Source organism: Pyrus communis, chromosome 2 (genome assembly GCF_041283825.1).
Source record: "Pyrus communis isolate YQ-2024b chromosome 2, ASM4128382v1, whole genome shotgun sequence".
Taxonomy (NCBI): domain Eukaryota; kingdom Viridiplantae; phylum Streptophyta; class Magnoliopsida; order Rosales; family Rosaceae; genus Pyrus; species Pyrus communis.
This window is the reverse complement of record NC_142566.1, coordinates 24,987,478-24,999,657: the sequence shown is the minus strand read 5'-3', so window position 1 is coordinate 24,999,657 and position 12,180 is coordinate 24,987,478. Positions and strand designations below refer to the sequence as shown.

Sequence of the window (12,180 nt, the reverse complement as noted above, 5' to 3'; positions counted from 1 at the left end):
TCTAGTTTATGAAAAATTGGAAAAATAAGAATATTGAAGCTCTGCATCGTATCTTTCCAAGTGTATAAGGCATGTCACTGAGAAACCTTTGAAATTTTCGTTTTTCCCTAGATGTGCAGTTCTGACAAAAATGCAGTTTTGCCTGTTTTTAGTTGAAAATTTGAAAGGATTGATCGTGTAGAAAATTATGAAAGTTCGACATTATAATTTTCAGTGTCTTAGCTTTTGTGTCCAACTAGACTTGTGTCCAAATTCGTATGCAAAGTCGATTTTCTGTTAAAAATCATCCAAGAAAGAATGGTGTGATGGGTGATATATCGTGAACCATTCTTGACGAATAGGCTATGGTGGGGAATTAAGGAGATAAGTGCTCCATGGACGTGTCTACGGGTAGACCGCGGTGAATATGACAGAATATGCGTGTGGCAGAGCATTATCTTTAGTTTCATTGGTTAGAGTTTTTATAGATGTCTTGAGAGTTCTTGTAGGGAAAGTAATCCTAATTAAATTGGGAGACTATCTATGAGGAAATCTACGATAAGATATCCAATCTTCCTAGGATTACCTTGCCTATTTCCCAATATATCCTAATTTGACTTGAATTAGGGTTTTCAAACTTGGTTGGGAAGTAATATCTTCAGTGGACTTAAGCCTAGTATGTCAGACTAAGAATGTAGGACTATGCTTCATGGGCTATGAGCATTTTGATCATTTTTGCTACCCAGGTGCCATGTGTCATGGTTTTGGAAAATTATGGTCCCCCACACTTCAAGTGTTTTTCGATGATTCACTTGCATTTTTACTAAAGATTGATTCCAAAAACATTTTCACTAGAAACACTTTCAACCATTTTAAACAGTTCCAAATGAACCCTTAGCATATTTTGGTTAAGGAATCACTAGCTGGTATAATGTGGCGTAAGGCCATTGATTATCTATGGCAACTTTTTGGTCGAAGGCCACTGAGGGTAAGTGTACAGTTTAATTGAATACTGAACATTCAAAAACATTTATTTTCATAAATAGTACATTACATTCATATGGAATTCAACTGCGGAAGAGGCACTAGCCATAACGGTAGTACAAATATAGAGAGACACACACTAATAACATATACAACAAACTCATAACGATTTGTTGCAGCTTATTCCAAATCAGAAGGAGTGAAGTCGAAAAAACTAAGAACAAGCCCCACAACATTCATCATTTGAAGTTACACTTGATAGAGAAAATCAGTGTCTCCAACATTATTGGCCAAAATATTTGAACTTCCTTTGCGCTTCTTGAGGAAATTTGTGAACCAATGGGTCGAATTTTTTGGGTACCTTTGGAGTCCGTCAAAATCCACATAGTTAATACCAAATCGAACTGTGTAGCCTTCACTCCATTGAAAGTTGTCTAAAATTGCCCATGCAAAGTATCCTTTCACATTACTACCCTTCCTGCACCACAAAATAAATAAATGATGACATGATATCACTATAAAATGCAATATAGTCCTAATTAGTATTTCAACAAGCACTTACTTGATTGCTGCATGAACGTAACAAAGGTGGCGATTGTAGTAGTCAATCCTAAATGGATCATGGAGGGCATCATCTAGTGATAAGTTGGAATCATTGAACTCATCAACGCCTGCAATATAATTCAGTACATATGTATTTAGTACTTTGTCTCAAAAAGAGAGATGTAGTTGGTTTTAAATTTAGATTTGGAATTACTCATCTGTATTTTACATCAATATATACATATATATATATGTCAGAAATTAAAAAGTGAGATTAAGTGAGGCTTAAAAGTGTCAATTACCATTCTCAGTAATGTAAATGATTGGATCACCATACTTATTCTTCGTGTAGAGTATAAAATCGTGAATTCCTTTCGGATAAACATATAACCAGTCTGAAGCAGCCTGTAATACCATTTGAAGATATATGAGATTGTTAGGAATTGTATAAAATTAATCCTCCAAACACAAAAAACTTAACCTAAAATTTGATGCGTACCTGAGGACCAATAGGAATGCCATCACGTTCAGCTGCCATAACACATATGAATGCGATCAGTATTAGAATGTAATAATTCTAAGATATTAATTAATTAGTCGATAAAAGGTTTCCATTTGTACTCACTCAGTGTAATAACATGTGGATCGTATAAGTAACTTGCAGGTTTAGAATAATTCTTAGGTACATCAGTTGCATATAGAGCAGTATAATAGTTCAATCCAACAAAATCAAAAGACCCAGTTAACATCTTGGATTCTTCTTCCGTGAATTTTGGCAATCGTTCTTTAACAAGGCCTCGCATGGTGTACGGGTAGTCGCCTCTTGTAATTGGATCCATAAACCTACAAAGATGTGAAAATTCCAATAATCAACTTTATAAGTCATAAAAAGGAAATATAACCCACTTGATTTATAAATTAATTATACACTTGCCATCCAAACATAAAATCCATAGCTCGATTTGCAGCATCTATATCTTCCTTTGCATCTGAGGCAGGCTCAAACCAATGTGACAATAGTGTTATTCCTATCACCCCATTTTGATATGCCTACAAAGAAAATTCAGAAAATGATTTGATGTAGTACCATACAAACTCCAAACTGTTTACCTCGCTATACAAAAGGTTTCCTCTTGTGGTGGAACCTAATACTAGTGACTCAGAGAGATTTCAGACGCATAAAAAAGGGAACTAACTAGTTAATTCATTATACCTGAAATTTATCTTTGTACACTTTTACAGCAGCTGCATGAGCAAGGAGTTGGTAGTGTGTTACCAAATAGGGTTCAGTAGCCGAATCTCCACCAAGGCAGGTTGGGTCTTGCCAAGCAGAGCATCGTCCCGGTGCGTACATCCCGATTGTATAACCATGGTTACTGATGGTATATGGTTCATTCAATGTGATCCAGTGCTTCACTCGATCACCAAAAAGTGAAAAACAAAGTTCTGCGTAGTCTTTAAAGTCATCGCTGCGTGCCCAAATTTCAAAACATTTTTGTTAGATGTGGTACGTTTTTATTTAATTAAGCAAATGACCAATATTACACTTAGGATAAAATTTGTTTACTTACACAATACGAGGGCTTAACAAACCACCATATGCATCTTCTAACGCTTGGGGAACATCCCAGTGAAAGATTGTCACAAATGGCTGTATGCCTATATATAACATTATCGGAACCAAAAAAAAAATTAATAGTTTGATTCAATATTGTTTTATGAGGGCACGTTATTAAACTCTAATTATATATTAATGGATGGGATGATATATGAGATTAGATGGGAGGGATGATATATGAGAGTAGGTAGCTTTGTCACCATTGCGAAAGAGTTCATTGATGAGATTGTCGTAGTATTCAATTCCCTTCCTGTTGACACCCCCACTTAGCGTGCCATCTAATAATTAGAACAAAATAATCAAGTGAGTTAATACCTATCTATATATCGAAATCGAATTAAGTAAAACAGGTTAATCCATGAAGTAATTGGTCCCAAATCAAGTATATGGAAGCGGATGTCAACATTACTTGGTAACAATCTGGGCCATGAGATAGAGAACCTATAAGCATCCAACTTCATATCCTTCATAATTGCTACATCTTTCTGTAATGACAAGAAAGGCATACATAATTATAAGAAAGAAGCTAAAAATTAATTAAGGATCTCATGTTCAATGTGCTCTTCAACTTCATAGTGGGAATTTAGGGTTTGGAGAATAATATTATTCCTTGATTGACAACCTTATAGAGGTGGTATTGATCAATGGCGACATCTCCATTGCTGTGATCATCGATTTTTTCTGTCATTAACCATAAAAGTTTTTATTATTTAGAGCATAAAGATGGTAGGAATCATAGAATGAGAACTATTATATATGTCCATGTAGTGCATGTATAGTCCATATGTATCGAAAAATATACAGACATATACTACATGCCCGAGCGTAATTGATGATAATATGTAGAAGACTATAACCTGGATGGTTGTGGGTGAAGGTGTCCCATATGCTTGGTCCTCTACCATCTACGTTCCATGCACCTTCTACCTGAAATATGCATATGCACATTCAAACTGAAGATGTCAATATTCATGCTTAGAATGAAACTGAAATGTGCATGTGCATATACATATACATATATATATATATATACATATATATATATATATATATGCTATAGTTTTTCTGACATTGAAATCAAATTAGACCTATGTGATTATATGAAACTCAAATTAATTAAAGGGTAATTAAATAGCTAAGCCCTAGCAGGGACTGGCCTGGTAAGCTGCTGTAGATCCACCAAAGACGAACCCTGGTTTTAGAGCATCAAACTTGGTCCTGTCAAGTGAGTTACAGACAATGGGTTTATCTGGCTTAGCAGCTTTGGTGTTTGTCAATGCAAAGCCATTGAGTAGCAAGACACACAAGAGCAAAGAGCCTAAATCATGCATTGCCATAGTTAACTGGAGGGGTTTTGGTGATCGAGATAGCTAGGTTGGTTCTTCCCCGCATATTGCATGGGGTTTATATAGCGGGCTACGTACCACGTCTAAACGTGAGAATAATTGATAAGCATTTATTTACTAAAATTTGATAAACACGTGCAGGCTTTAAAAAAGTGAAGACCACTTAAAAGTCCAAAGCAAAATATAATAAACACGTGCAGGCTTTAAAAAAGTGAAGACCACTTAAAAGTCCAAAGCAAAATATACTTTTGTCACAATAATAATTAAATATGAATACTGTTGGGATAATACATATTTATACAAAAAACTAAATATACTTTTGTGACAATAATAATTAAATATGAATACTGTTGGGATAATACATATTTATACAAAAAACTAAATATACTTTTGTGACAATAATAATTAAATATGAATACTGTTGGGATAATACATATTTATACAAAAAACTAAATATACTTTTGTAACAATAATAATTAAATATGAATACGTTTGCAATATTATATATATTTTTATAAGTAAATAATTTCTCAAGCATGTATGTAACGTAAAACTTTGGTGGATTGGTTTTGGGAAATATATCAAGGAATGGAATTAAGTAAAGACAAATATTTAAAAAAAAAATAAAAAATTGAAAAATGGAGAAACGCAATTCAAGATACTGTAGGATATGATACTTTTTCATCTTTCGACTTTTTATCCTGTTGGGACCTCACTTGCAAGCAATGGCGGTACGCGCATGCATGAAATGGACCAGAAAAGTTAGAATCCGACCTTGCCGGATCTTTTTTATGAAAATAAAAGAGATTATATTTTTTTTATATGTCAAAATTGATAGCACATAATCTTTATGTTAAATCATGTAGAATTGACAAATTGATTAAAACTTATATCTACTTTCAAATTTTATTACATAACATTCTCCTTAGAATAGACATCTCCTTTGAAAATGCTCAAATTTAATAAATTATCATACAATTTATTTGACCAATACATAAATTAATACAATTTCAATATTTCAACGTGGTGAATGTGAGAATTGAAATTTCTTGATCTATTTTGCAGAATCAGCCCATATATGAGGTGTGAAAATGTAGTTTACTCAACATGATTAGAGATTTGGAATGAGGATCCTCTCCGGATCCTCTTTGTTTGGATTCCGGAAATTCTTAAATGGTGTCCGTTCATTATATATTGTGCGGTCATAAACCATTTTAAATATCTTTAATTAAAATTAAACACAAATAGTACCTGAAGAAAACTGACTGCACAATATACGATAAACAAACACGATGTGAGGATTCCTAGGATTCTCACAAAAAGGATCTGGAGAGAATCCTCACAAAGAGGATCCGGAGAGGATCCTCATACAAAGATATGTACTAGCTGAAGAGTCTTTTCTCTCTTTTTCCTTTCTTAAAGCATTCAAACCCCACTGACACCCATCCGAAGATGGGATTCCATCTGGATTGAAATTGTGGAGACCCTAGAGATGGGATCCCCTCACAAGACATAACCCTAACTCCTTAGCGACAATGACATCTTTGATACGACTGCATTTTTTATGACAACAACTCATCAACTTTACCAAAAGAAAAAGAAGGGAAAGAGTTGTTATAAGAAAGATTTCTGGGTTCTTGCTGGTGCATTCATTCCGTTTCTAGGTTGCTGGTGTTCTCGATCTTTGATTCATTTTGGTGCTTGAAACTTGTAACTCAAAATATATACAAGAACCGAGTCAATGAAGATGCATTCCTTAGTATGTCGTCATCTCAACAATCTCTTTTTCTTCTTCTAAATTTGGGTTGATTAAACAATACCCTTAGTTTCATAATCTGTTATGCTACTGCGATTCTCAACTTACATGCTACCATCACCATAATCAGAAATAGTCTATATATAGCATAGCCCCGCCAAAAATAAGAAGAGGAACATATGTGAAACGGAGGCCCCAATGTGACTGCCGTTTTCTAAACCCAGCAGGGCGTCATGCATTGTAACTTTTATACATGCAATTGCATGATTGCTTTGAGACACCTCCGTTTCTATGCAAGTCCTTCTCCTAAATAAGCGTTATGAATAAAATAGTAAAAGAGAAGTTCATTCCAATTACAACACACAAGTTGCATGTTAAATATATAAAAACATACACAGATCTAAGCTTAGAACACTAGAAGAAAAAAACTCATCTACCATGGTCGATGTCCATGATAAATTACAATCAATCACGGACACTATGTCCATTAATAATCTGAACATGATAAAAAGTCTCAAATTCTACTACGGGCTATGTCCATTATCAAATATAAGGAAACCAAAAATTGTGCCCGTTGACAAATTGAAGCAATCAATTGAAATAGAAAAATAATTTAATATTCAGCTTGCAGTTTAAAATTTGTAAAACCTTATTGGTAATTCAATTCTAAAACTTCTAGACTGAACTTGAATAGGTAAAACTATTAATAAGTTATTCGAAGGTGATTTGATTAAAGAAAGCATTCATGTGCTTACATATAGTTCATCGCGAGTTGGATAACCGGGTGTTGATTGGTGTTAACATATTGTATAAAACATTCGGCAAGAAGAATCAATGGCCACGTTCCAAAAATATTGTTGAAAGGTTTTATCAATATAATATAAATTCATTGAAATACTTTTAACTTTTCTGGTCTATTCCATGGAAAAAAAATTCATTATGACTGGCACACGAATAGTACACCACTTGTTTTTATATAAATAGTGAGAAATTTTATTTTTTGAGTTATTAAATTTTTAACACACATATCTTATAATTTGTATAATGACAAATAGTGTATCACTCCGTGTTCTAATCACATTAAAAAGATCTCTCCATTCCATGCATGCATGTACTGCCACTGCTTGCTAGTGGAGTATGGTCCCAACTGGATTAAAAGTCTAAAGATGAAAAAGTATCATATCCTACAATATCTTGAACTGCGTTTCTCCACTTTTCAATTTTTAATTTTTTTTTAATACTTCTCTTTACTTAATTCTATTCCTTGATATATTTCCCAAAACCAATCTACCAAGGTTTTACGTTATATACATGCCTGATAAATATTTATTTACCTATAAAAAATATATATAATATTGCAAATGTGTGTGTATAATTAAATAACGAGACAAAACATGTTTGTATATAATCCGAGATCACAACCGTCAAACATGTCTTTAAAGTTATCGCTGTGTGTACAAATTTCAAAACATTTTTGTTAGATGTAGTACGTTTTATTTAATTAAGCAAATGATCATATTATACTTGAGATAAAATTTGTTTACTTACACAATACGAGGGCTTAAGAAACCACCATATGCATCTTCTAATGCTTGGGGAACATCCCAATGAAATATTGTCACAACTGGCTGTATGCCTATATATAACATTATCGGAACGAAAAAAAAAATTAATAGTTTGATTCAATATTGTTTTATGAGTGCACGTTATTAAACTCTAATTATATATTAATGGATGGGATGATATATGAGATTAGATGGGATGGATGGTATATGAGATTAGGTAGCTTTATCACCATTTCGAAGGAGTTCATTGATGAGATTGTCGTAATATTCAATTCCCTTCTTGTTGACACCCCCACTTAGCGTGCCCTCTAATAATTAGAAAAAAAATAATCAAGTGAGTTAATACCTATCTATAAATCGAAATCAAATTAAGTAAAACAGGTTACTCGATGAAGTAATTGGTCCCAAATCAAGTATATGGACGCAGATGTCAACATTACTTGGTAACAATACAGAACTTATAAGCATCCAACTTCATATCCTTCATAATTGTTACATCTTTCTGTAATGACAAGAAAGGCATACATAATTATAAGAAAGAAGGTAAAACTATTAATAAGTTATTCGAAGGTGATTTGATTAAAGAAAGCATTCATGTGCTTACATATAGTTCATCGCGAGTTGGAAAACCGGGTGTTGATTGGTGTTAACATATTGTATAAAACATTCGGCAAGAAGAATCAATGGCCACGTTCCAAAAATATTGTTGAAGGGTTTTATCAATATAATATAAATTCATTGAAATACTTTTAACTTTTCTGGTCTATTCCATGGAAAAAAAATTCATTATGACTGGCACACGAATAGTACACCACTTGTTTTTATATAAATAGTGAGAAATTTTATTTTTTGAGTTATTAAATTTTTAACACACATATCTCATAATTTGTATAATGACAAATAGTATATCACGCCGTGTTCTAATCACATTAAAAAAATCTCTCCATTCCATGCATGCATGTACTGCCACTGCTTGCTAGTGGAGTATGGTCCCAACTGGATTAAAAGTCTAAAGATGAAAAAGTATCATATCCTACAATATCTTGAACTGCGTTTCTCCACTTTTCAATTTTTAATTTTTTTTTAATACTTCTCTTTACTTAATTCTATTCCATGATATATTTCCCAAAACCAATCTACCAAGGTTTTACGTTATATACATGCCTGAGAAATATTTATTTACCTATAAAAATATATATATATAATATTGCAAATGTGTGTGTATAATTAAATAACGAGACAAAACATGTTTGTATATAATCCGAGATTGTCGTAATATTCAATTCCCTTCCTGTTGACACCCCCACTTAGCGTGCCCTCTAATAATTAGAAAAAAATAATCAAGTGAGTTAATACCTATCTATAAATCGAAATCAAATTAAGTAAAACAGGTTACTCGATGAAGTAATTGGTCCCAAATCAAGTATATGGACGCAGAATTCAACATTACTTGGTAACAATACAGAACTTATAAGCATCCAACTTCATATCCTTCATAATTGTTACATCTTTCTGTAATGACAAGAAAGGCATACATAATTATAAGAAAGAAGCTAAAATTTAATTAAGGATCTCATATTCAATGTGCTCTTCAACTTCATAGTGGGAATTTAGGGTTTGGAGAATAATATTATTCCTTGATTTACAACCTTATAGAGGTAGTATTGATCAATGGCGACATCTCCATTGCTGCAATCATCGATTTTTTCTGTCATTAATCATAGAAGTTTTTATTATTTAGAGCATAAAAATGATAGGAATCATAGAATGAGAACATATATGTCCATGTAGTGCATGTATAGTCCATATGTATCGGAAAATATACAGACATATACTACATGCACAAGGGTATTTGATGATAATATGTAGAAGACTATAACCTGGATTAGGGCTGGAAAAAATTCTCAAAAATCCCAAACCAAACCGAAAAAATCCCAAACTCAGACCGAAATATTCGGTATGGGATTGGTTTTCAGATTTCATTTTTCGATAATCCTGATATCCCGAAATCTTCTTTTCCTTTTTGTTTGGTTCATACTTCCCACGCTACCAAAGAACAAAGTGTGCAGAAAAGAAAACTACAATATCAATTATATATTATTAAAATAGTGCAAATAATGCATTCAGGCCACTTTATAGTTTATATATACAATGGCCATCCGAGAATAAATTAATATCGCTTCGCGATGAAGAGATTCATGTTTTTTTGTTTCTCATCTACCTCATATACAATATTTACCAATTAATCAACAAACCCAAGTTTACGAGGGATAGTGATATCAGTAGCAATTTGGAAGTGAGGGAGGAGAGTTTTGCGGGGTTTTTCTTCCTCCAGGTGGCTTGTGGAAGATGAAGTCTGAAGAGTTCAAAAAGAGGAAAGCGAGAAAAGTTTTCGGCTTAAGTAATTTCAGTGGCAATTACGAGAGAAGAGAAAATTATATATATTTTATTTTATTTAAGTTAAAGTTCATAGTTCTATAATATACCTAATTGACTAGAATTTTAATAAACTTTTAAAATAATTGAGAAATAAACCATTTGCTTTTTTAGTAATAAAGATATTAATTAGATGTACAAAATTAACCTCATTGCTAATACATTTTTTAATACAATTATTTAGTATTATGATTTAGTGGTGTTTCTCTTAACTTGTAAATAAGAGGTCTTAAGTTTGATTATCGCCAAAAGCAAACTTGAATCACATTATTGCTAGCCCATTGTGAAGCTAAACTCATCCATTTTCCCTTAATGTAAATAATATCTTTTTTTGTTAAAAAAATATATATACATTCTCTAATACATGTAGGTCTAACGGTTGCAAAATGTGTGGTCAGTTTGTGTGCCTAATTAATAACATTAGTTGTTTCCAAAAAAAAAAAAAAAAAATTAATAACATTAGTGTTCTCTTTTTAGTAAGTGAATAAGGAAAATACTGCAGTACATACTGGTCAGTACCCAATTTCAATGATCATTCGTGAGGCCTAAATTTTTTTTAACATTTGTAAATCCGAGTGCTTTTGTCATTTCTGTAACCAAACACATATCCGTGCCTTAAATCCGTGATCAAACACTAGTCTTCTTCATTTCCAACAAGTCTGCGAAGATCCTCATAGCCAGCCACCATGACCTCGTCGGCTGCGCCATCATCTTAAAGATACAAGTCATAGACTTCACTTCACCAATCTTGTCCTCGACAGCCATGCCGAGCTCGATCTCACTCGCCAAGATGACGTCGAGTCCTTTACCATCGACGATTCGTAATCCTTGCCGCTGCAAGTCGGCGGCATCTTCGTCAAACCCACATAGCTTCAGATTTCGTCGCCGTCAATCTCACTGCAACGGTGGAATCCACTGTTGGAAGAGGGACTGGGCGGGGATGGGGTCAGGGGAGGAGGGAAGATGGAGGAGAGAAGACGGCATGAAGAAGAAACCATAGTCATGACATTGAAGACTTGCAGATATCGAAGAAGAAGAGTTCTGTTTCGTATTTGGTATAAAGGATTGGTTTGCATTTGGTTATAAAGTTAGCAAAAGTGGTGAAAGTGATAGATGCCTTAAAATACGCCACATAAATGGTCAGTTAAAATGGGTACCGATCGACCAGTACCCAAGTATTGTCCAGTGATAATACCAGAAAGAGTGCCAGCTGTCTTCTCTCTAAGCTTTTTTTTTTGGGGGAAGGAACTTCTATCTCCTCCTCGTGTTGTGTCATTTCTCATACACTCCAATACTTTAATTAGTTTTAAAAACTAACCCCTTTGAAGCCATCTGTATTGACATTTTTCCTAGCATTTTCAGATAATTATAAATCTAGCCAAATCTAGTGTGCACAAAGACTTAGATGCCCTTAGATTGAAAAATCCGTTGCCAACTAAAGTCTTCCCTCTTCCAGCAAACTTTAAACCTCGCACTACCGATATGGATCACCACGTATTTACAACCCCTAAATCACTAGCCACCACAATTTTTTCTTCAACGTGGTTGTCAGTTCTATTACTCCATGTGTGAAGTGCATGCAAAGAATCTGATTCCCTCTCTTTCCCTTCTTTTTTTTTTTTTTTCCAGTAAAGTTGATGAGTTGCTAACATGAAAAATGGAGTCACATCAATGTTGTCATTGTCCCTATTGGGTTAGGATTGTGACTTGTGATGGGCTTCGGATGGGTGTCACTTGTCGTGGGGGTTTGGATGCTTATAGAAAGGAAATAGAGAGAAATTGCTCTTTATGGTACATAAACTTCTCTTTCTTGTACATATCTTTAATCTCAAGAGATAGCTACATTTTCACACCTTCATGTACGGGCTGATTTTTCAAAATAAATCAAGAATTTCAATTCTCACCTACAACACTATAAGATATTGAAACTGTATTAATTTGTGTACTTTGTCA

General features: G+C 33.6%; 1 protein-coding gene across 2 annotated transcripts; it reads right to left on the bottom strand.

The window, feature by feature from the left end:
* Nucleotides 1-998: 998 nt before the first annotated feature.
* LOC137748415 (beta-glucosidase 12-like) lies at nucleotides 999-4,516 on the bottom strand. Of its 2 annotated transcripts, none has more exons than XM_088688836.1 (13): nucleotides 4,282-4,516; nucleotides 3,982-4,051; nucleotides 3,747-3,805; nucleotides 3,534-3,609; nucleotides 3,325-3,402; nucleotides 3,078-3,165; nucleotides 2,720-2,975; nucleotides 2,441-2,556; nucleotides 2,132-2,349; nucleotides 2,006-2,037; nucleotides 1,809-1,911; nucleotides 1,526-1,634; nucleotides 999-1,441 (listed from the first exon to the last, which is right to left on the bottom strand). In XM_088688836.1, the coding sequence occupies exons 1-13, from the start codon at nucleotides 4,459-4,461 to the stop codon at nucleotides 1,213-1,215; spliced, it is 1,614 nt and encodes a 537-aa protein (XP_088544962.1). In that variant the 5' UTR covers nucleotides 4,462-4,516; the 3' UTR covers nucleotides 999-1,212. The 2 variants fall into 2 exon arrangements, with proteins under 2 accessions (XP_088544962.1, XP_088544957.1); XM_088688831.1 differs by having other exon boundaries at nucleotides 3,982-4,047; nucleotides 4,278-4,515.
* Nucleotides 4,517-12,180: the final 7,664 nt, after the last annotated feature.

Coding starts and splice junctions, on each gene's coding strand:
- LOC137748415 (XM_088688836.1), bottom strand. CDS start 4,461: ATGGCAATGCATGATTTAGGCTCTTTGCTCTTGTGTGTCTTGCTACTC. Junction 2,557..2,719: donor TGTACAAAGATAAATTTCAG/GTATAATGAATT, acceptor TTTTCTTTGTAG/GCATATCAAAATGGGGTGAT. Junction 1,442..1,525: donor TACGTTCATGCAGCAATCAA/GTAAGTGCTTGT, acceptor TTTGTGGTGCAG/GAAGGGTAGTAATGTGAAAG.